General features: G+C 46.4%; 1 protein-coding gene across 2 annotated transcripts; it reads right to left on the reverse strand.

Moving 5' to 3' along the window:
• Positions 1-5584: 5584 nt before the first annotated feature.
• On the reverse strand, positions 5585-24758 carry GCNT1 (glucosaminyl (N-acetyl) transferase 1). Of its 2 annotated transcripts, none has more exons than XM_040417058.1 (2): positions 24496-24758; positions 5585-7648 (listed from the first exon to the last, which is right to left on the reverse strand). In XM_040417058.1, the coding sequence occupies exon 2, from the start codon at positions 7536-7538 to the stop codon at positions 6252-6254; it is 1287 nt and encodes a 428-aa protein (XP_040272992.1). In that variant the 5' UTR covers positions 7539-7648; positions 24496-24758; the 3' UTR covers positions 5585-6251. The 2 variants fall into 2 exon arrangements, with proteins under 2 accessions (XP_040272992.1, XP_040272993.1); XM_040417059.1 differs by lacking the exon at positions 24496-24758 and adding an exon at positions 16376-16446.
• Between the last annotated feature and the right edge of the window lie 1326 nt (positions 24759-26084).

The raw sequence follows: 26084 nt of genomic DNA on the forward strand, positions 1-26084 counted from the left end.
CAGGAGCTCACGGCGTCATTGGTTGCTATGACGCCGTGCGCTTCATGCCGCCGCTGCTGTACAGTGATACACTCGTATACGAGTGTATCACTGTACAGCAGCGGCGGCATGAAGCGCACGGCGTCATAGCAACCAATGACGCCGTGCGCTCCTGCTGTCAGAAGGAATCCCGGCCGGGTTACCACGGACTGCTCTCGGCCGCGGAACACGGCCGTGTGCATGAGGCCTTATACTGTATCCTTTTGTTTCTATTCTGATCTCTATAGGATGAATCTTGCACAGCGACTACCCATCACTAAATTCCCTATGAAGGAGTATGCATATGCATTTGACCAAGGATTTTCACAGTAAGGGCTCATGCCCACGAACGCAAGGGCTCCGTGCCTGTGCTGTGGAGCGCAAATTGAGGGCACCGGCCGTGGGGAATCTGCAGCGGATCGCGGACCCATTCACTTGAATGGGGTCTGTGATCCGCATCCGAGGGTCCGCACCGCAAAAAAGTAGTGCGGAGGCACGGCCAGAAACACCATGGAAGCACACAGTAGTGCTTCCGATCCGTGCTTCCGCACCGCATCTCCCGGATTGTGGACCCATTGAAGTGAATGGGTCCGTGATGTGGCTGCACATGGCCAGTGCCCTGTGTATTGCGGACCCGCCGTATGTGCATGAGCCCCAAGGCAGATGAAAGGCCTTATTCACACAGTCAGTTAATTTCCATCAGTGATTGTGAGCCAAAATCAGGGGCGGCTCAAAACACAGAACAGGTGCAGATCTTTCCCTAATACCTTATGTCTGTGGAGGCTCCAATCCTAGTTTTGGCTCACAATCACTGATAGAAATCACTGACCAAACACCGACTGTGTGAATGAGGCTTAAAAGGTATATGCTCATCACAGACATTTATGGCACAGTCACAGGATATTCCATAAATGTCTGACAGATGTAGGTCCTACCTCTGAGACCCACATTTATCTCCAGAATAAGGGGCCACTAGCCTCTGTTCTGACTGGAGTAGCAGCCAGTGGCGTCTCTAGCTTTCAAATTTTGGGGGGGCACACTGGGGGCCAGGACAAAAGTAGGGGGGGCAGCTATAACAATGATACATTTACACAAGTACGCTTAGAAATGCTACAATACTTTACCCAATACCTAAAACCGCAACAGGGAAGAAAAGTCCAGCTGTCTGTGGATGACACTTTTATAGAGAGGGGGATCTGTGGATGACACTGCTATGGGGGGGATCTGTGGATGCCACATACCGTATATAGCATCTTATGCTATATGTGTCATCCCCAGATCCACCCCATGACAGTGTCATCCCCATTTCCCCCTCCATAACAGTGTCATCCACAGATCTCCCTCCCTATAACAGTGTCATCCACAGATCTCCCTCCCTATAACAGTGTCATCCACAGATCTCCCTCCCTATAACAGTGTCATCCACAGATCTCCCTCCCCGCCTCTCACAGGAGTGTACATATATAAAAAAAGCATATTTCACATGAACACTTACAGTTACTTGGCTTGGCCCTTGGGGATCTCGGACGCCACTTCAACACTTTGGCCGGGGGCTCGGCGGAGCTGATGTTGTGTTTTATCCTAATGAGAAAGATTTCATAATAAGGATTTGGAGAAGGGGCAGAGGGATAGCAGAGCAGGGAGAGGCTGGTGCTGCTACTAGGGGGTCATACCATGGGGGAGTAATAAAACCCACCATAATGCCCCCCAGTAGAAAGAATTCTCTTTATAATGTGCAAAACATACCCCCTTGTAATGCCCCCAGTTGAGCTAATGTCCCCCATAATGTGCCAGTATAAAATACCCCTATATAGTGCCCCAGTAAATGGCTCCATAGTGCTCCTCTCCCCCCTTCCTGCTAGTGCCCCCCATAATGTACCAGTATAAAATGCCCCATATATCGTGCCCCAGTAGATACCCTCAGTGTCCCCCATAATTTGCAAGTATAAAATACCCCTTCTTAGTGCCCCCCGTAGATGACTCCATAGTACTCCTGTCTCCCCTTCTCCATAGTACCCACCATAATGTGTCCCAGTATAAAATGCTACTGTACAGAGCCCCCCATATAAAACACCCCTTCTTTGTGGCCTCAGTAGATGCCCCTATAGTGCCCACCAGTAATGTGCCAGTAATAAGTGCCCTCAATAACGTGCCACTGCCAGTAACAAGAGCCCCCCAATGTGCCAGTAACAAGAGCCCCATCACGTGCCAGTAATAAGCCCCCCATCATGTGCCAGTAATAAGCCCCCCATCACGTGCCAGTAATAAGCCCCCCATCACGTGCCAGTAATAAGCCCCCTATCACGTGCCAGTAACAAGAGCCCCATCACGTGCCAGTAATAAGCCCCCCATCACGTGCCAGTAATAATCCCCCATCACGTGCCAGTAATAAGCCCCCCATCACGTGCCAGTAATAAGCCCCCCATCACGTGCCAGTAATAGGCCCCCCCATCACGTGCCAGTAATAAGCCCCCCCATTACGTGCCAGTAATAAGCCCCCCATTACGTGCCAGTAATAAGCCCCCCATTACGTGCCAGCAATAAGCCCCCCATTACGTGCCTGTAATAAGCCCCCCATTACGTGCCAGTATTAAGCCCCCCCATCACTTGCCAGTATTAAGCCCCCCATCATGTGCCAGTATTAAGTCCCCCCATCATCATGTGCCAGTATTAAGCCCCCCCATCATCATGTGCCAGTATTAAGCCCCCCCATCATGTGCCAGTATTAAGCCCCCCCATTGTAATAAGCCCCCCCATTGTAATAAGCCCCCTCCATTGTAATAAGCCCCCCCATTGTAATAAGCCCCCTCATTGTAATAATCCCCCCATTGTAATAAGCCCCCCCATTGTAATAAGCCCCCTCATTGTAATAAGCCCCCCCATTGTAATAAGCCCCCCTCATTGTAATAACCCCCCCCCCATTGTAATAAGCCCCCCATTGTAATAAGCCCCCCTCATTGTAATAAGTCCCCCCATTGTAATAAGCCCCCCCATTGTAATAAGCCCCCCCATTGTAATAAGCCCCCCCCCATTGTAATAAGCCCCCCTCATTGTAATAAGTCCCCCCACTGTAATAAGCCCCCCTCATTGTAATAAGCCCCCCCATTGTAATAAGCCCCCCCATTGTAATAAGCCCCCCTCATTGTAATAAGTCCCCCCATTGTAATAAGTCCCCCCATTGTAATAAGCCCCCCATTGTAATAAGCCCCCTCATTGTAATAAGCCCCCCCATTGTAATAAGCCCCCCCTCATTGTAATAAGTCCCCCCATTGTAATAAGCACCCCCATTGTAATAAGCCCCCCTCATTGTAATAAGCCCCCCCATTGTAATAAGCCCCCCCATTGTAATAAGTCCCCCCATTGTAATAAGCCCCCCCATTGTAATAACCCCCCCCCCCCCCCCCCCCCCCCAATGCCAGTAACACTATTGTAAAAAAAAAAAAACAACAAAAAAAACCACTTATACTTACCTCAGTGTCAGCGATGCGATGCAGACTCTTCCTGTGTCCCGCGCTGTAAGGCTCGGGCGGTGCGATGACGTCATCGCCCCGCCTTCGCCGGCCTCTGATAGGCTGCCGGCCTAGTGCCTGCAGCCTATCAGAGGAAGGGGAAGGGACACGCCTCTCCCTCCCCTGCACCTCCGCTGGCACAGGCAGATTACTAAGGAGATGAGTGCAATGGAAGCGCTCATCTCCCTGTGCCCGGCGGCGGCGGCTCACTTGGGGGGGCATTTTAGTTGGGGGGGCACATGGGGGGGCACAGCATGATGTAGGGGGGGCCGTGGCCCCCTCTGGCCCCCCCCTGGCGACGCCACTGGTAGCAGCTGCAGTGAATTGAAAGTGCACGGGCACCTGCGCCTCTCTCCATTCACTTCTATGAGAGTTCCCAGAATAGCTTTGTACCTGCACCTATCAGACATGTATGGTATAGACCGTAGATATGCCGTAAATGTCTGAGGTGAATACCCATTTAAGATGTCCACACTGAGACTGCTGAAATCAGTGTGTCCGTCACCACTTCATGCTGCCAAACACTTCCCTTAACTTAAGGTGTACTAATGCTCAAGAAGTAGACTGCTCGTAATGTAAGAAACAAGGGACACACCCGTCAATTTACACAGCCAGTCATTGCTTTATTATCTAAATCAATAGAAACTGCATACAATGTACCATTTGAGACACTTAAGAAAAATAAAGCCATCAGTTTTATCATGTAGAAAAATAAAGGCTATACCAACGTCAGACAGGCACTTCATAAAATATGCCCCAAGAAAAGAAATTCTTCATGTTACTCAATAACATGAACCTCTGCGGCAGGGGAGGCTTGCTCTATTAAAATGGATTCTTATCTTAAAAATAAGTTAAACAGTCATTTACATTTTAAATAGAAGTTCTTCTCACACAAGTCTAATATATTCCTGTTTTTCACTTCTCCAAATAGAAATGAACAACTGTGATTGAAATAGATTAAATAGTATTACACAACATATGACAATACAAAGAATGACTGCGCCCGTCTTAGGCTACTTTCACACTTGCGTTTGGTGCGGATCCGTCTTGTATCTGCACAGACTGATCCGCACCAATAATGCAAAAACTTGTATCCGTTCAGAACGGATCCGTTTGCATTATTCATATATAAAAAAAAGTCTAAGTCAAAACGGATCCGTCTTGACTTACATTGAAAGTCAAGGGGGGACGGATCCATTTTCAATTGCACCATATTGGGTCAGTAAAAAACGGATCCGTCCCCATTGACTTACATTGTAAGTCGGGACGGATCCGTTTGGCTTTGCATAGTCAGACGGTCACCAAAACGCTTGAAAGGTGCGTTTTAGTGACCGTCTAAAAAACGCAACGGAGACCAAATGCAGCCAAACTGATGCGCTCTGAACGGATCCTTATCCATTCAGAATGCATTGGGGCTGAACTGATCCGTTTTGGGTCGCTTGTAAGACCCCTGAAACGGATCTCACAAGCGGACCCAGAAACGCCAGTGTGAAAGTAGCCTTACAGGCTAGGGCTGCACTAAAGCCTGGCCATTAGTGCCGGTGACATCAGGGGGCTCACTGCTGGGCTGAAGCCTCCATCTACCAGTCCCTATGGAGAGCCCCGGTACGTCACCGGATCTCCTAAAAAAAGCCTTTTCGATGCGCGATTCAGCACAGGGCAAAGCAGAGCACTGGAGCATGAAATGCTCCAATGTTTATATCAGGGGGGCTGGAGGGGTCAAGGTGGGGATATGGACAACCCCTTTAAATGAAAGTAGAAAGTTGTGTGAATTTCTTGGCACTTACAGCCTGTGACTGAACATCACTTCCGTTCACCTGAATGGGACTTCAAGAAATCCATGTGCTTGCTGCCAAAACAACCTCATTCAGATGAATGGTGGCAGAAATTTTCTGCAACAAAATCTGCCGCGTGTGAAGGCACCCTAAGGCCACCTGTACACGTTGTGGAATACGTACGGTTTTTCCACGAAAAAAACGCACTGTATTACAGTACCAACAAAGCGTATGAGATTACACTAATCGCATGTACATTTTGCGCATTTTTTCAGTGTGGAAATTGACCTGCATTGTGGTTATCAAATTTAATAGCATGTCAATTATGTTTGTGGTTTTAGCTGCGGATTTCACCATTTTCAATAGAAGGGTCAGATCTACGCCAAAACCGCATCAAAATTCGCACCTAAAACCTCTGTCAGATATTGTGGATTTTGGTGCGATGCGGATATGGTGTAGAAACGCACGGAAATTCGTCCGGATATTATGTGCATTCAACCCACCCCAAATAATAGTTACAGCTAGTACTGGTGTACCTGAAAAGAACTGCTACTAAACATGTCACGATACTAAGGCCCTGTGTCCTTCATGGGCACTGAAGTACTTAGTATTTGCAGCATTGTGAACAATACAAAAATGTAACAGGAAATTGTTGACAAGGATAGTAGAAAATATGCATGGCATTCAGATGGATTGGCAGCGGTCCCGTATCAGGTGCACAGTAAAGAAGTTAGGTATCACAGAGAAGGCACTTTTATGTTGATACAGGAGTAATAAAGCAGCCGGGTAATCATTGCACGACAACTGCTACGGAGTTAATAGCTCCCCAGCTGTACTTCACTGTACAATTCTTGGAATACATTTTCCTGTCTTGCAGTATTCAAAAAAAAATACTGTGCAACAACAGTGGCACAATGTGTGTATTCAGAGCATCACGGCTGCCCATAGATCACCCATGTATTTCTGGATAAAGCGCTTTGTGCCTCAGATGTTCCTCTAGGCACTGAATGGCAATAGAATCCACATTAACGTCAAATTTATTAGCAAACAAGTGATGCTTCCCCAGCATGAACTGCAAGTCCCCTGCGCCAAACACACAAACGGAGCGGACGTGAGTTCCACTACACGGTGGGTATGGGGCTCCTTTAGTGACATCTCCTTCCAAGTACTGCCACTTCACAAACCTGGCGATGGAATTCATGTCCGAAACATCGTATTTACTATTGGCTGGGACGGACCCCGGCATTTCTGGAAATCTGTGCAGAGTGGCCCATACAAACTCATCTGGACTGTAAGTGTCCTTAGACCAATCGAGAAACGTTCTGATTTTGTCATCTTCCAAGACATGGCTAACAAATGCTCTACTGAGCACAAAATAGGCACCGCCAGAAAACATTGAGATTGCAAATGGTGGCGGTGCCTTGTCAACCTCGGTTTTCTTGATACTATTAGCAACTATCTCATAGTGCTTCTTCCAGCGGACCTCCTTGTGTGGCGGCATCTTTTCTGTTTCCACGCTGTTTTCACCTTTCAATGCTTTTAACAGCTGTACCATTTCTTGGTTGGTTTTCATTGGAAAATCCATGCCACAGAGGTTTATTAAGTATTTCCACGGGGCATCGGCACGGTGAAGATCTTTCATGCAGTTGAGGTCAGCCTGCACGCGACTCCATGATGCGTACACCACATTCTCCAGTTGGGAGGCTATGAAGACATTTTCAAAACAGGAGGCAATTCCTTTTACTGCGGCCACAAAAGCTTCTGAAGACTTCTTGTCGACATGGATGCAGTAATAATTCTGAGGCATGTATATTGTACGTAAAAGCCTTTCCAGCATATCAATTCTATGGTGGACCACTATGGAATAGGCTATGGGGAATTCCCGCTCTTCATTGCTAAGTGGATATAAAATATACTTGCGATCTCGGGTGAATGAGTAGCAGTCTTTGGTCATATTGATGTAGTCATTTTCAGTCAGACTTTGCCGTTGTTTCCCCTTTTTCACAGTTATGAGCTCTAATTTAGCCCCCTCTAGCTCCTCATTGTCACCTCTTAGGATCTTTGTACAGTTCACATTGTTACTGGGGCTCTCCCCTCCAAGTTCTAGGTTTCTGGTGGTAAAACCTGACGTTTTGCTGTGGTTCTTCACCACTGTCAGGGTTGCTACAGTGAGTACGATAAAGAGCAAAAAGGCTATGCGTCTGACTTTACAGTGGCGTAATTTTCTTTTCAGCATCTCAAAAGCTTGAGCACATTTAACACAGGAGATGAAAAATATCCCTTTCTGTCATTCAGCAGAGGACGACCGCAGTTATGGGATTCTTGGCAATATGGACCATATACATCCTAAAAAAGAAAAGGACAGATCAGACACGTGTGACCACAGGGAACATATTGTACTGTGCTAATAGATACAACACTATAGTAGCTAAGCATATAATGAACTGCACACTATATCCTGTAGAACGCTGCGCCCGTTGCAGTTTGATAGATGGCACAATATAAAGATATTGCACCCTTTACAACCAGATTCCAGCTTTCATTTTTAGACAAAGCCATAAAATACAAGAGATGGTCTGACTGGTTCGCTAACAGCACTAGTTTGTTTTTTTCACCCCAGCTTCTACACAGACCAGCTGGGTTTACCATCAGTTAGAACCCAAATCCATCAGTAATTCATTAGCATGCATATGTTACTTAAAAAAGTTTCGTATGGGGTATGGACACACATGGCAACAAGTGCTTGCAGCTAGTGTTGAGACAACTTGTGACTTCAAGATCGGCATACAGGATTCGGGTGATCTATGAATTCCTTGATGGATTCCGCTACCACGGACCATAAGTTATGGTACGTGGTAGTGGAATCTTTAACTGAATTCTTAGATAACCTGAATCTTGTACGCCGAACTTGAAGACACACGTTCTCTCAACACTACTCGCAGCTGAAACCTCACCCACAGGATTTTGAAGTGTGTACTGAGCCTAAAAACAGTAGGGATAGTTATCAGAGGAAACCGCAGCAAGGAAATCCGATTTTACAGAGTGGCTGTGCTGGGACTGTCCGCAGAAAACCAGCACTTTTTACAGGGCCTTTAGTCTTTGAATGAAGAAAACGGAGAGGCTGTGGTGACGACCATTAGCACAGAATGCAGGCTACCCTAACATCTGCCGATGAAATCTGCAATATGGTCTACGCAAAGTGCAGAGAAGCTAAAGACAAAAGTGGCAGTAACCGCCACTCAATAGGGGCAATTTCTGCCGACTGGTGTTTCATACGCTAGTGAGAATAAAGAGTGTGCTGGAGAAAGGCATGGCAAGTTTTATGAAGAGGTGCATGGCAGACCCTGGAGCAGAAAAGGCTTGAGCTATAATTGATGTCCGTTTCTAGAAATTCTAGTAAATCTGTAAGGGTGTGGGGTCTGTGCGCTGGTGTTGGTTTCAGTTTCGGGTGCATAGAGTGCCTAATTTAATAGGAGGCCTCTACCCTTAAAGTAGCACTCCTATGACTGCAATAATAAACATTTGTAGAACACTCAAACATGGGCTTAAATGACCTAAAAGTGTCATTTTTAAATCATTATGGCTGGTAATGCAAAGGTGCATTCTCTCAGGCCAAAAACGCAGTGTGCCATGCAGCTAATTGGCACATGGCAAAAGCTGACATTCTGTCACCTAGGACACTACAGGTGCCATGTGGTGTGTGGGCATACATCCTGGCTAAAATACATCTGACATGACAATAGCTCAGACTAACCGTCCCAAAAATTATACTGAAGCGAGAGAAAGTCATGGAACATCAAGCCCCCGTTACTGAACAGCATTAGAATACTGCAGAGGGAAATCAGGGTGGTACGAGCTGGGCAACATGCGGGTGAGGTGTCCCCAGCCCAGAACAGCTGCATTATTCACTTCTGAAAGCATGCAGCCGGCCAGCGGGCCGGTATGAAAGCAGGGCTTTATGTCAGCAAGGAAAAGGGCTTTTTTTTCAGCACGAGCTGAATATGTGCTTTCTGCAAAGTGTAAGATTACCTAGTAACTTAATATTTATCCAGATGTGAAAGGCAACGTTCCTTAAAAAGGCTTTCAATTTAATAGTGTTTCTGCTTTCCAACAAATTTTCAGATTCCTCAAAATATGGAGGGGCGTTCGAAAGATTTGTGGTTTTTCGACATTTTAAAACCACAAATCTACAGTATATGCCAATGTAAAAAACAAAACAAAAAAAAAAAACAACAACAATTTACATAATTATCTAAAAAGAAAACAACTCTGCTACTCCAGTGTCAGTGCACTTGGCCACAATACAGATTGATGCAGAAGCTGCATATTGCTGGGGACTGGATCAATTTGCAAAGGACACCCCCATTTTAAAGGACAGAGTCTAACCTAACCCTTGGCACTGGGATATACCAGTAACTAAAATTTACGTCTTATCCACTAGATTGGGGATTGGTTGGGGTCCAACTGCTGGGGCCCCCATGGATCCCATTAAAATGCACCTGTCATATCAATCATGCAGTCTGATCTGCAGGCAAAATGTCAGAGAAGGAGGAGCTGCGCAGATCAAGTAATATTTCTGCACATAACTGTTTGGGGCTCGGATCTGGACCCATTCACTTTAATTGGGCCGCAAAAGATGCGGACAGCACTCAGCTGTGCTGTCTGCATCCACTGCTCCATTCTGTGGCCCCGCAAAAAAAAAAAAAAAGAATATATCCTATTCTTGTCCGTTTTGCGGACAAGAATAGGCATTTCTATCATGGTCACACAGCCGGCATCTGCAATTTGCAGACCCCATAGCACGGTGCGGTCGTGTGCATGAGTCATAACTCAGTTTGAACCTCTATCTCTGCACACACAGTCATAGAGGAAGGCTACCAATTACTGAGTAGGGCCACCCACTGGACTCCTAAGTAAAGGAATGAATGAAATACAAGTTCTTCTCCTTTGATCTGCTCAGTGCCTCTTATTCAGAGAAAGGACAGTGGGGTCCAATGTGGCCGGCTGTCTGAGATAACCTCTGCACCACATATACAATGCAGCCCTGAGGTGTACCTTACTGCACCATTAATGGAAAAACAAGAAAAATCTAATGTCAAATGCAGGCAGTTTTACCATGATTTTTTTCTTGAAGTTTAGTTACTGTGACTGTGCTGCTTTTATGATGAAGGATATAATGTGGGTACATTTATTCTGGGACACTACAATACAGTATGTGTTGTACTAAATCTGTGAGAGTATAAAGAAAACTGGCACATGAGAGGTTAAGCCGCATGGTAGGTTTCATGACATCAGATGCAGCTTCGACAGGTTTCCACCTTCCTCCTCATCTCTCTTCAGTTTCCTAATTAAATGCCACTATGTCAGCTAAGCAAGTCTTTGCAAAATGGGCTCTGGCATTCCTACGCCCTCATACAAAGGTTACAATAGCAGGCTGGGCTCGAGACAAGGGACACAGATCTTGTCCTGTATTGTCTAGTCTAATGGCATTCAGACTATGTGCGTGGCCTACGCTGTGGATTTTCTAGCAATGTCGTGATGTGTTCGTTCCGGGTGGCCATTATCCTCTACACCGGTGAAGGAGACCCTTCAATGAAGGATATGATATAAGTGACATATGGTAAAGTGATGACAGTTTCCTACAGACAATTCCAAGAACCGTTCTCAGACGTGCCAGCTAAGGCCGCTATTTAAACATACACTGCAATGGGTACAATCACTTTAATGGGTCAAACAGAGTTCAAAGGATGCATCTTGGGACGCCATTGACCCACTTTCCGTTTCTTCACACACAGAATAGTGAAAAAGGTCAAATGGTGTCCAAAGAAGAACCCTTTCACCCTGGGCGTTTTGGACAGTTTGCACTAGGGGTGCACCGAAATTCCGGCGGCCGAAAATATCGGCCGAAAATGGGCCTAATCCATTTCGGCCGATATTGGTACATATCGGCAGAAAATAGGGGGTTTGGGATTTGTGGGATTTGTCACCCGCGCCGGGCGGGCGGTTTACTTTAAGTCACTGCATCTTTATTTTACCTTACAATCGTGACGCTCCAGTAACAACTCTGCAGGCAGAGCGGAGGGCGGCGTAACGTCACTTACTCACGTGACGCGCCTGCTCCGCCTCCTTCATTCATAAAGTGGGCGGAGCAGGTGCGTCACGTGAGTAAGTGACATTACGCCGCCCTCCGCTCTGCCTGCAGAGTTGTTACTGGAGCGTCACGATTGTAAGGTAAAATAAAGATGCAGTGAGTGATTAGTCTGCTGTGAGCAGCAGGGCCGGGGCTGTTATGGGTAGGGGGATCGGTCTATGGCACTGCTATGGGGAGGGGGGATCTGTGCACTGTTATGGGGAGGGGGGATCTGTGCACTGTTATGGGGAGGGGGGATCTGTGCACTGTTATGGGGAGGGGGGATCTGTGCACTGTTATGGGGAGGGGGGATCTGTGCACTGTTATGGGGAAAGGGATCTGTGCACTGTTATGGGGAAAGGGATCTGTGCACTGTTATGGGGAAAGGGATCTGTGCACTGTTATGGGGAAAGGGATCTGTGCACTGTTATGGGGAAAGGGATCTGTGCACTGTTATGGGGAAAGGGATCTGTGCACTGTTATGGGGAAAGGGATCTGTGCACTGTTATGCCCATAAAAGTGCACATATCCCCCCCTCCATAACAGCGCCACCCACAGATGAATTTCATTCATGAAAAATAATTATTAATAAAATCATTTAAAAAAAAAGTATTTTAAAAGTATTTGGGCAAAAAGGCAGTTTCGGTTTTCAGTCAAGGGCATCCTGAATTTTCGGTTTCGGTGCACCCCTGGTAGGCAGGACAATTTTCAGTTTTGACACGTGCAAATGAAACTTAAATTACATATGAAAAAAAAAAAAGGCTACATTCACACAACCGTAGTGTTTTGCGGATATTGGCCCATGTGCGTTTCACAATTTGTGTACCGCACATGGCTGCGGCTATCATGGAAAATGCCTAATCTTTTGCGGCCCCACTGAAATGAATGGGTGTGGAACGGATGTAAACTCATTCATATAGTCGTGTGCATGAGCCCTTACCCACACACCAAAATACCACTAAGCACCTTATACACACAGACACCGTCAATTTGCATCAAAATTTCATTTTTCACAAAAAAATGGCATAAAGTGTGACCCAAGCGCATAGTCATATAGACCAACCCTCCTTAAAAGGTTCATACATAGAACTTAAAGGGGTATTCCCATCACATACAATGGGGGCATATAGCTAGGATATGCCACCATTGTCTGATCGGTGCGGGTGCCACCTCTGGGACCTACACAGAGAATGGAGCCGGGAGAGCTGTGACTGGAGGACCACCGTCCACTACCAATCGCTGCTCCCATACAAGTGAATGGTAGCGCACTGGGCACATGAAGCCCCTGCTCGCATTTATTTCTATGGGGTAGCGAAAATAGCCGAGCCAGCGCTCAGCTATTTTCGGCGGCCCCATAGAAATGAATGGAGGGCAGCTGCACATGCATAGTGCGCCCTCCGTTCATTTCCCCGCTCCATTCTCATTGTAGGTGGGACCCGCACCTATCAGACAATGGTGGCATATCCTAGTCATATGCCCCCATTGTCTGAAATAGCGAAATCCCTTTAATCCTATAATTACAAGCATGTATCTTCATGAAATCACCAAAGCTGGAAAGACCAAAATGCTGGTAATCTATAAAATACTCCTTGAAAAGTAAGTACGTCCTCAAAGCCTATATCTCTGCTGAAAGCAGACCGCCTTATTACTGTGCTGACAACCACCATGCCCACCTCCATGTAACTTTGTGACAAACAGGATTTAAAAAATGCATCAACATAAACATATGAAGCTAAAACTCACATTGAAGCAGAGGTTTGCTCATATATAATGTACATCTATGAGGGCTCTAAAAACACTAAAGACAGTGTGACAAACCAGTAATACTTCCTGCAGTTCACCAGAAGGGTTAGAATTCAGGAACACCGACTATACAAAGTGTATGCACATTTGGTATGGTTTCTCAATAGAAGCCTACGTATCTGTTAGGGTCCATTCACACGTCCGTTTTTTCTTTCCTGATCTGTTCCGTTTTTTCAGGAACAGATCTGGACCAGATCTGGACCCATTCATTTTCAATGGGTCCTGGAAAAAATCAGACATTGAGCTGTCCGTTTTTTTCCAGGACCCATTGAAAATGAATGGGTCCAGATCTGGTCCAGATCTGTTCCTGAAAAAACGGAACAGATCAGGAAAGAAAAAACGGAAGTGTGAATGGACCCTTAAACGCATTCATTGTAACACGGTTCCTCAGTAAAAATGGATATGTTTAACGGAAAACAAAAACGGTTGTCTGAAAGTGGACTTCTAAAAAGGTGGCTGTGACACTGAGGTGGTAAGGTTTGTGGTGTGTTCACACTTTGCGGTAAGCTGTGGCACCGAGGACGTTCTACGGCCACATTGCGTTTCCAGTGCATTGTGCGTTCAGAGGATAATTATCTGCATATTACACTGATGCAGCACGAGGCTCAGGACTAGGAGTCAGCCTAGTAATAGTTTCCATAGCAGGTTCTCATTAGGCAAGCCCAAGACACAGTTCCATGGCAGCAAGCGGCATACTGCCAAGGGGCAAAACACATACGGCAACGCTACAGAAATGACAGATAGTAATTACAATCCAAGGGAATTCATAGACGGCTGTCTTTCCAGGCAGTTCTAGGAAGAGATCGCTACAGCTTTTCCCTACTGTCACCAACATAAGTGTGACCAGAATAGTAGGGCTCTTGGTATTCTATTCTAGCCAGAATCTTAGATGCAGGTGTAATCAGGCTGGGTTCACATGGTCCGCCACCAGCACCCTATCCAGCAGTTTGCATAGTCTTTTCTGGCAGACAGAATAGCATGGTAGACCTTGGTTACGTGGGTAGATGCTCACATTTAGGGCAATACTTTTCTCTACAAAAAGGGGTGAGGACACAAGAAGTAGAGCATCAATTTACCACCCCTGGCATCTGGACTCAGACTAATTTAGCCTTTTATGTTTTGCTGCTTTTGTAAAGATATGTGCATGCAGACAAAAGGGCTTTCCAAGACTTTAATCCTGATGATCTTTCCTTAGGGTAGGTCATCAGTATCTGATCGGTGGGGGTCCGGCACCTGGGGCCCCCACCGATCAGATATTTGAGAAGACACTCCTGTGAGCGCCGCGGCCTTCTCGCAGCTCACCAAGCACAGAGCTGTACATTGTATAGCAGCTGTGTTTGGAATCACGCTCAACCCCATCCACTTCTACAGGGCTGAGCTGCGCCTAGGCCACATGAACATGTCATCGCTCGGCCTAGGAAAAGCAGAGAGAAGGCCGCTGCCTTCTCCAACAGCTGATTGGCAGGGGCCCCGGGTGTAGGACCCCCACCGATCAGATACTGATGACCTAGAACTGAGGATAGTTCATCAGTTCTAAAGTCTCGGAAAACCCCTTTAAGTGACACATATGAACGTCTTCCACTCGGGTAATACTTTTACATGTTTTGTCAAGTAGATCGATTTATGTTTTTACATTAATGTTTGGCTAAAATTCAGTAGTCATATCTAGAATTTTATTTATGTGATGAGACACTCATTTTTTTTCACTTTTTTTTTCTCCCAGAAAATGTTTGGGCATTGGGGTAAAAGTTTAAACGTTCTATTTAAAGAAACACATACAGTTTTTGCGACAAAATACCTGCGGTTTTGGTGCGTTTTCTTCACGCAGCAGACTTAAGTTACTGGAAGAAAACTCACCATAAAGCAGGTATGTGCTGTCATACAATATACTGGGAAATTGGATCAAGTTCTCTTTTTTCCCACCTGCCTTATGTTTCCTAGACAGAAAACAGGCTGCTGGAAGCCACTTGTAAGATAATGAGCAGGAAGGATATAAGCTGTTGCCCAAGGTGCTCTGTTTTAATAACTAGTTTGCTGTAATTGTAATTTGTAGGTGGAGCAGCAATGTCTTCTGGGAGAATAAGAGAATGCTGTACAATCCCAATGCCAGAGAGCGCAGCTATTTTCCACCCCGGATTAAGTGGTCCTCTTGTCAGGCTGTTCACACACTGGGTGCGAGTTACTCAAGGAGAGAGGAGGATGGAAAAACTATGTAATATGAAGGATGAGCACATCACTACTAGGGATGAGCGAATCGACTTTGGAAGTACATAATACTTTGTTTTAATGCTGTATGGAGCAAGCACTCCATACAGTACTAGAATGTATTGGCTCCTATGAGCCAAAGTTATTACTTTGCAAAGTCTCGCAAGACTTCGCATAATAACTTCAGAAATCGATTTCTACTTTTAAAAAAAACATTTCCCAAACTCGGGTTCGGTTCCAAGTGGTACCTTTGAACTGAACCAGAGTTCTGAAAATGTTTTTTTTTTTAAGGTAGAAATTGATTTCTGAAGTTATTATGCGAAGTCTTGCGTGACTTTGCGAAGTAATAACTTCGGCTCCTAGGAGTCAATACATTCTAATACTGTATGGAGCGCTTGCTCCGTACAGTATTCAAACAAAGTATTATGCAAATTGACTTCGGATGCTCATCCCTAATTACTACTACCACGTGTGCACAGCACAATATACTGCTTTAGTAGCTACTGGATTTCCTACGAAATATACACGCTCATAGGCTGTAAAGAGGCATATATGGGAGACATTCTACCTACATATTACAGCATGAACTGGAGCACAGCGCTCAACGATCTCCAGAATTCCCACAGAAATTAAAGGGGCAGCCGCACACATGCATGACCAGCCGCTCTGTTCATTTCAGGGGGCTGCAGGGGGTAGGGGGCCCCACATTTTCATGATGGGTTGGGGGGGGGGGGGGTCTCGGCAGCAGGACCCCCACCAATCTAATAGTTATCCCCTATCCCTCAACCGGAATACCCCTTTAAATATGAGATTGGTGGATTACTGAGCTACATATGCCGTTTATAGATCATAGATTGAATAAAAACTTTACAAATTGCAGGGATACTTTAGAAACAGCCATAAAGAGCTAAAGCTGACTAGAGGCAAGGTGGTACCTGACAAGACTCCACCTGAGGAACATCCACAAGTATGATCAGTGACGAACCACGCTCACGTGCACAGACCCACTGAATGGGTCAGGATTCAGTTGAGATGCAGATTTCAGGTTCACAACACGCATCACATCCGGACGGAAAGCTCTCGCTTGTGTGAAAGAGGCCTAACGGCAAGCTGTATTACATGTGTCCTTGGCAGTGAGAGGGTTAAAAGTGCCATTGTCAAATGACAGGCTGCAAAGATGCTGCTAATATTTTCAAGGCTTCCACCCGACATGCCAATTAGATTTTCCATCCCGTCAGAACATCTAACCAAAATAAGCGAGCAAGATGCCCTGGCTCCATTAATTCTGCACACCGTATACATCACACCATGCCAATATAGGAAGGTCGGGCATCATGCTGGTAATAGGCCGGTGTCACAGAACACTCTGCAAATGTATGACTATCATTTCCTTAATAAGAAGTGTGCGGTGCACTGACAGATGACAATTTCCGCTTCTAGGAAAGAGGATGCCAGGGCAGGCAGCAAAAGGAAGTGAGAGTAAAAATAAAGGCAGCACAATGCTAAACGCCAGCCTGACCACTACAGATCATAGAACAAAGACCTATATGAAGCAATAAAAAGATCCTCTATCCTAATAACAGGCAGAAAAATCCAGTCATTACAGTATGTGCAGATGTAGTGGGAGATTTCCTAAAGAAACTGCTATACGTGTGCTCCATGGGGTGACTTGGTATACTGTAAAAAGCTATAAAGTGCAGTATGCCCTGCGGAATAAGAGTAGCAGATACCAGCAAGCAATAACTTCCATGCTGATGAGCCCAGAGACATGGTAGTGGAAGGCTAGGGCTACACAACGACAAAAGGTACAACTACACTGCGACCTGTGCTGCGCAACTTTTTTAATGATAGTCTATGGTGGATTTTTGTGCGACACCATAGACTATCATTACAAAAAAATGGCGCACAGCATTACTGTGACAAATTGTCACACAACTAATGTAGTCTTGTAGCCCTAGCCGGACGTTTCATTTATTTCTTTTATTATATAGTGTTTATCTAATGCACCTTATTATGTAATTATGTTAAGTTATTTTAGAAAGCAGCTTGTAAAATATTCCCTTAGCAGCCCTATAACTGAGCATCGCCAAGAAAATGCTGTCTCCGAGGTCTACTGAAGTCTGCAGAGGCTTCTCAGCCTGCCTTTCTTCATCTTGCCCTAAAGCCATTCACCCCAACAGTAAGGCCAAGTTCACACAAGATTTTAAAAATGCCTTAAAACAGCCCGTCATTCATTTTAGAAGGAAGCAGCACTTTCCGCGTGGAAAGAAGCAACATGCTGGGGCGGAATCTGCACGCTGCATGTGTCCGTGCATTTAAAAATGCCAATTCTTGGGGCAGATTGTGGGCAGAATTTTGAGGCATTTTTTCAGAATCCATCATGTGAACATACGGTAAGTATACAGGGGCATAGTGCACCTACTGCCAGCCCAGCTTCTCTCCAGCTAAGGACTCATGCACTTGACTGCAAATAGCGGTCCGCTACGCATGGGCTTCCGCCGCGTGCCCACAGTTTGCGGATGCAGACCCATTAACGCTCCATAGTGCTTCAGCTCTGTACCTCTGCATCTTGTGGATTGCAGACCCTTTCAAGTGATCTGGAGCGCACATGGCCAGTGCCCGTATATTGCAGATCTGCCATTTGCAGGCCGCACATGTTCATGTGCATGAGCCCTTACAATATGCTATAACGGTAGAGGGGAGCACTGTGGTCAGTGTTGCAGCATAGGAAATACCGTATGGAAGCAAAGAATATTGTTTTTTTTTAGTAAAAATAAATTCGACATGCAAGGGTAGGGAGGCAGAAGAGAAGAAGCGGTGGTGCCCTGCAGCTTACAGTTATCAGTCTTCAATGTAAAAGCACCCTTAAGGGCCTGTGTGTGAGCATGATTCCCCATTCTGGACACTGCTCGTTTCTCAGCAGCTCACGGTATAATAATGATTTATAATGCTGTGTGTCGGACCACATTATGTCAGTATAACTCAGTAGACACAGCATTATAAAATCAGTATAATACCGTGCACTCCTCGCAAACAAACAGTGTCAATAACAGTGAATCACGCTCTCACACAGAGCCCCTGTCTGCTGCGCAACCAAAGATCGTTGTGTAGCAGGCAAGTCACGGACCTGATTGGGTCACAGGGTGACTCGCTAGCTACTCACCACAGAATCGCAAACATGATGAAACATGGTCAGGAATTCTTATTCTCATCACCTGTTCCTCCATGCCAAATGATTTCTATTGTGAAACGTCTTCTGATTTCCTGCTTTGCTCTGAGCACGTAGAAGCCCTAGCACTTCCAATAATTGTCTTTATACAAAGCAGTGAAGGAGTAATGTATTTTATAAAGTGCTCCCCACTCTGTACCCTGCTACCTTGGGCCTGCAGCAATAAAGGAGTTAGTACTAATCAGTTTCTATGAGGAGGTAAGTTCTAGACTTGACAGCGGCGAATCAATGGAATGGTCTTCTCCAAAGCATTTGACACTGTACCACATAATAGGTTAGTATATAAAATGAGAATGCTCGGACTTGGAGAAAATGTCTGTATGTGGGTAAGTAACTGGCTGAGAGGTTATTAGTGGTACATAGTCAGATTGGGTCACTGTCACTAGTGGGGTACCTCAGGGGTCAGTATTGGGCCCTATTCTCTTCAATATATTTATTAATGATCTTGTAGAAGGCTTGCACAGTAAAATACCAATTTTCGCAGATGACACTAAACTGTGTAAAGTAATTAACACAGAAGAGGACAGTATACTGCTACAGAGGGATCTGGATAGATTGGAGGCTTGGGCAGATAATTGGCAGATGAGGTTTAACACTGACAAATGTAAGGTTATGCACATGGGAAGGAAAAATGCAAGTCACCCGTACATACTAAATGGTAAAACACTCGGTAACACTGACATGGAAAAGGACCTAGGAATTTTAAAGGGTTTCTATCACTTGGTATGACATAATTAGCTGTCAGACACTAGCGATCTGCTAGTGTCTGCTCTGGCCAACCATCCTACTATAATCACTTGTGGGGCAGCGGTTTTGCTAAAAAACTAACTTTTATAAATATGCTAATGAGCCTCTAGGTGCTATGTGGGCGTCATTAGCACCTAGAGGCTCCGTCTACCTTCATACACAGCCGCCGCCCAGCGCGTCCCTCCAGCCCGCCCATGTCCTCCTCCGTGTGACGCAGCGGACGAGTTCTCGCGCATGCGCCGTGCGCGGCTGTATTCGGCGCATTTGAGATCTCAGCTCGGAGCAGTCAGACATTCAATGCGCATGCGCCGAATACAGCCGCGCATGCGCATTGAATGTCTGACCGCTCCGAGCTGAGATCTCAAATGCGCCAAATACAGCCGCGCACGGCGCATGCGCGAGAACTCGTCCGCTGCGTCACACGGAGGAGGACATGGGCGGGCTGGAGGGACGCGCTGGGCGGTGGCTGTGTATGAAGGTAGACGGAGCCTCTAGGTGCTAATGACGCCCACATAGCACCTAGAGGCTCATTAGCATATTTTTAAAAGTTAGTTTTTTAGCAAAACCGCTGCCCCACAAGTGATTATAGTAGGATGGTTGGCCAGAGCAGACACTAGCAGATCGCTAGTGTCTGACAGCTAATTATGTCATACCAAGTGATAGAAACCCTTTAATAAACAGCAAACTAAGCTGCAAAAACCAGTGTCAGGCAGCTGCTGCCAAGAACAATAAGATAATGGGTTGCATCAGAAGGGGCATAGATGCCTGTGATGAGAACATAGTCCTACCACTTTACAAATCACTGGTCAGACCACACATGGAGTACTGTGTACAGTTCTGGGCTCCTGTGAACAAGGCAGACATAGCAAAGCTGGAGAAGATCCAGAGGAGGGCAACTAAAGTAATAACTGGAATGGGGCAACTACAGTACCCTGAAAGATGATCAAAATTAGGGTTATTCACTTTAGAAAAAAAGACGACTGAGGGGAGATCTAATTACTATGTATAAATATATCAGGGGTCAGTACAGAGATCTATCCCATCATCTATTTATCCCCAGGACTGTGATGAGGGGACATCCTCTGCGCCTCGAAGAAAGAAGGTTTGTACACAAAAATAGAAGATGATTCTTTGCGGTAAAGCCTTCTGCACACAAACTTGTGCGCCCCGTGGTCGTGCTGCAGGCCGCAATGCACGAACACCATCTGTGGGGCAGCGGATCGCGGACCCATTTACTTTAATGGGTCCACGATCCGGCCTTTCCGCAAAAAGATAGAACATGTCCTATCTTTTTGCGGAACGGAAGTACGGGACGAAACCCCACGGAAGAACTCCGTAGTGCTCCCGTAGGGTTCCGTTCAGTGCTTCCGTATCTCCGGACCCATTGAAGTGAATGGGGCCGCATCTGTGATGCGGAATGCACACAGAACGGTGCCCGTGTATTGTGGATCGGCAAATGCGGTCCGCAATACGGCAACGGGACACCTACGTTCGTGTGCAGGAGGGGGGCGCAGCTGATGGCACGGAGGGGGGCGCAGCTGATGGCACGGGGGGAATCTGAAGCCAGTTTTCCTTTACACCCGTTTTGATAAATCTTCCCCCATCTGGAGGGGTTTCTTTTCCTTGAGTGGGCAGCAAGTGATCAAGCATCTGCAACCCCAGGGTGCACTGCTATCAGCTCTTTTTAACCCTCTCCCCACATTTGGACATAGCTGTATGTCCAGATTGCATGTAATGTAACACAATTGGGTGTAAAATGACATCCATACTGTTAACCAGGGCTGTGACACTATAAAGTGTTACCGCTCCGGGAGTCTACATTCTCACCAAGAGCAGAGACACGGGAGAAGCCCACTCTGGAGATCAGAGCCTGAAATCAGCCATGACTCCCCCTGTGCCCCTGTACAGTCTCCCGATATGTGATGTGGGCGGCTCAGGAACGGAGATACCGCCATCAACAGACTTGATGGCACCGGGGGGGGGGCTGATGGCACATGTCGTAGTTTTATTCTGGCCACCTCTTGGCATGTTTGCCCTTGCTGCCGCTGGAACTCCAGCCCGCCCCCATTATAGTCAATGGGGCCGGAGCGGTAGTCCGGGGGCACGCATGCACTAGTGGCAGCACGGATCCGACAGGCTGTTCACCCACCGGAACAGCCTGCCAGTGTGTAAGTAGCCTTAAATTGGTGAAAAAAATAAACGTTATGGATGTTAGTATATGGCGATGCAAAATATAATGAATTTTTAAATCCAGGGTCCTCCAGCCACAGCTCTCCCCGCTCCGTTCTCGTTGTAGGTGCGGGTCCCAGAGGTAGGAACTATCAGACAATGGGGGCATATCCTAGCGATATGCCCCCATTGTACGTGATCAGAATACCCCTTTAACTCTATGGCCTTGGCTGCTCTGCTGGGCTCCCTGGATGTAAACTTCCCGTTTGACGTCGCCCCAGCAGTGACCTGCTCCCCTTGCATTATATGGCCATTTGTCATGACACAAGGGGAGAAAGTCACAGCTGGGGCGACGTCAAACAGGAAGTTTACATCCAGGGACCCAGCAGAGCAGCGAGTGAAGGAACGGGCAGCCTTCATTGATCTGGCCAGGAGAGGAGGTTTGCCAACCTTAGGAACTGAAACAATGTTTGGAAGGGTCCTGTTGCATCTTCTATGGATTATGCAAAAACTGAGACCCCTGTTATGGACGTGTCCGTGTACACACATGTATGTAGAGAGAGGCTAGGGGAGGTATAGGCTCCAAAAAGATTTTGTCCTGGCAACCACAGGAGGGCAATAGGGTGGGGGTATGGCTGTATGAGAGACTCACGCGGAGGAAGGGCCCTGAAGGGGAGAGAAGTCCAGGGATCTCAAGTCTCCCGGACATTCAGGGAGTCTCCCGCTATTAGATAGCGGCTCCCTGACACCGGCATGTGAGACAATATATCCAATATAACCAGAAAGGTTTACTGATAGCAGAGCAGAGAGATAAGAGAAGTGACAGGACAGAGTTTAGATTACAGGTTGAATTAACCCTTTAGGGTCAAATTGGCTTCTCAAGGAGATATATATGTTAAAGGCATCCCTTCTTCTGTCTCATTCAGTAGCTATAGAACTATTGAGACAGATGTATTTTTTTTAAATACATTTACACATTTCACCCTTCATTTTAATTATATTATTTACCCCAGTGTTAAATTAACCCCCCCTGGATGCTTGTTTTTTCCCTACAGTGGGGTAGATAATTACACACAGGGTTTTAAAGAATAAACTTCCTGACTCAGACCAAGAGCCGACTCAGCAAGTGAATCGAAGCATCCGCGCATGCGCATTGCGCAACCTAAGCTTCGGTTCACTTGCTTCTTGTCAGCTCAGCGAATGAACCGAAGATTCGATTCATGAATCGGTTCATTTGAATGAACTGATTCAAATGAACCGATTCATGTGAAAGATCCGAACTTCCCATCTCTAGTTTACTCGCAGTAAACCTTTCCGGCAACCTGTAGCAGTGTCCCCTTCTCGGCGCGTGCGCACAGTGCAAGAAGAAGCCGATGCCAGCAGTCCGCAATGGGGCATCAGGCTGAGCCTGTGCGCACTCGCGGGATCTCAAAGAGGGAGAGGTGGCACTGAGGAGTAGAAGGCGGCGCTGGGCACGAACGCGATGCATGGTGCCCGGCCGCACGCATCCACAGACCTCCCCTGCTTAGGCACCTTAATTCAATGATTGACAGGTTAGTAAAACCTGTTTTTCCGCAGAATAAAGCCACAAATAGCTTTTAAAGGGCACCTTAGAAATTAGAATAGTACCTGGACATGAGCATATGTTTAGCTCACAGGGCTTATAGGTGGTGACAGAATCCCTTTAATCATATACATAAATATGATAATTTGGGGCAGGGTAATGAGCCCAGTCCTCCACACCATAGAGAAAAGTGTGCAGATACTGCATATGTTTGGAAAATGTAATAAAAAGTTTGTGAAAGAAAAAAAAAGAAAACCTCCCTGAAATGAGAAGTGCACCTCCCTGAAAGGAGTTTTTGCAGGTTGGGATGTCTGGAAGTCAGTCAGATAAGAAGGCTGGGAGCTGTCGGACGTCACTGCGAGAGAGCGATATCAGAAAACGGAGTGGAGATAAACACATTTCCTGAGCAGCCGATCGGACTAGTGAGAAATAAGGGCGATGTCACAATAGCCAACATAACAGTCACTGTACCTCTCCATAGAAAGGGACGCGGCGTTATAGGGCAGATGTATGCAGTACGATGGGAAAAGATTCAGTATAGCTTGTAATTCATACATTTAACCCCTTCCTGACAAGGCGATTTTCCATTTTTAGTTTTTTCACTCCCCACCTTCCTGGAGCCATAACGTTTTAATTTTTCCGTTCACATAGACGCTTGCAGGATTGTTTGCGGGACAGGGACATTTCAGCCCAAGTTTTCTCCGGTTTTCCCTAAATAACCTAGACCTGTGGCCTTACTCCATTGACTTTAGTGTAAGTCGTGTGCGACTCCTCTATAGACCTGTGATTTCTCAAAAAAAAAAAAAAAAGGAAAAAGTCGCAGGTGAGTCGCTCGTCGCTCGCAACTTGAAGTAATAGGAGTAATAGTCACATGCGACATGTCGGGTGGCCAGCCCTCAGATCCTATGTCATGACATGTCACCGGGCTGTCCCTCGTTACCAGATATTGCTTGTACAGTTTTACTCTAGAACCGTGGTGCAAAACCGCGCATCTCAGCAAGCCAGAGAACGGCGTAGAGACCCCAACTTTAAGACGGTTTCCAGACCAGACACAACAGTCAATTTGGGCCACTGTGTAAAAAAAAAAAAAAAAAAATACCAGAAAAAAAATTATATCAAAACCAGCAGGTGGCGAGAAAAAAAAATATATAAAAATACCGAATTGATGTGTGTGGGGACCCACAACTCTGAAACGGTTTCCACAGGAAAGCAGGGGCGTAGGACTAGAGTGAGGCATGGCGCCACGTTCTAACGGGCACTGTCCCCTCAGCACCCAAGAGGACGTCGCTACACCGGGCCCCATAGAGCAGACACTGTCCCCTCAGAACAAGCGCCGTCCATCTTACCTGGCGGCACGTCCATGAGGTCCGTCGTGTAGCAGCGAAGTGCCGCTAAAGTCCCCCCGGCGCAGACGCTACTAGTGAGGAGAGCGCTGTCCTCCCCAGCCCGCCCTCGCTCCCCGCATCCACTCACAGCAGGCGCCTCCCTCCATGAGCTACCTCCAGGCAGAGCCGCACCTAGAGTCCCGCTCAGGACGAGGTACGTCCGTACTCCTTGGGTGTGATGTTGCCTTGGTGCTAGAGTGGGATTACTGAGGCGTCATCCCGGGACGGGCTTGTTCCATTTCTGCCTCGTTGTCTGGTGGTTAGAAAGAACCTATGTGACCAGCGCCACCCCGTGGACGTCCCTGGTAGCTCAAGAACAAGCATCGCGCGCTGACTGGAGCCAGGGGACAGATAAGGAGACCTTTACAATGGTGTAAAACAATAAAAGACTGCTTGGAGCCTGTCTTGTAGGGATAGATAAGGAAACCTTTACAATGGTGTAAAATAATAAAAGAAGAAGTAGTAGTCACCTCAGCAATCTGCTGTTTCTGGAGCTTCCTGGATCCCCTGCGGTTAGGGGGGGGGGGGCACATTTCCTAACTGCCATTCAAGGACACTTACTTTCACAAGTGCATTTCGTCAAACAACTTATTTTATTATTTATATAGCGCCAGCAAATTCCGTAGCGCTGTTACAATGGGTCGACAGACATGTAATTGTAACCAGACAAATGGACGCACAGGAACAGAGGGCCTTGCTCAATGAGCTTACATGCTACAGGGAGTGGGAAATCACAGTTATCCATGAATTATTCACACTATGTAGAGAAGAAAGGAAAAAAAAATTCGCGGCACTCACCGAAGTAGTAATTATGTTGCAGCTTTATTCAAACTTCACAGTGCACATGTAGGATCCTGGGGCGGACACACTGAAGCGAATAGTAGCGAATAGTAGTGGCTATCGCGCTTCCTCTGGCCACTGTAAACGTCATAGCGCAGGCGTGCGCTTTATAGGGGCGGGCTAGATGCAGCCGGCACCATCGGCCACAGCTGTGCGCCGCGGATCAGTGACATTAAATAGCTTTAAAAATGTGAGCAGAGGAAACAGATGCATATATGAAAGGTGAGAGGATATCTATGAAGGTACAATTAAGGGTTAATTATACGGATTTTATTGCAACAGGAGGCTCCCATTGTGCAATGACTTTCTTTACTACTCCCATTAGCAGCAAGAATAACTATTACAACAGGTGAAAAGAGTTTTTTCAAAACCGGTACTAAATATGTAAATGAGGAAGTCCAGATAGCCAATCAGAGATCTTCCTAGTGTATAAGAGATGATGATGATGTAGATTCTGCCTCTTTCCTGCTGCTCCCACCAAGAGAAGATACGTATTAATAATTTTGTTTTTCTATATATCACCAATTGTAATTTAATGTATAAAAGTAATATTTAATGTTATTATATCAAGTTTTACATTCGGTATTCAGACCACTCAGACAAGCGCATGTTCCCCAGTCAAACTTCATGTCCTAAGCCACCGTTCTTATTACGATACTAATGGTCACTTCTTCCCCTGTTCCACTGACTGCCGACTCGTTTTATCAAAC

The sequence above is a fragment of the Bufo bufo genome, chromosome 2 (assembly GCF_905171765.1).
Source record: "Bufo bufo chromosome 2, aBufBuf1.1, whole genome shotgun sequence".
Lineage (NCBI taxonomy): Eukaryota > Metazoa > Chordata > Amphibia > Anura > Bufonidae > Bufo > Bufo bufo.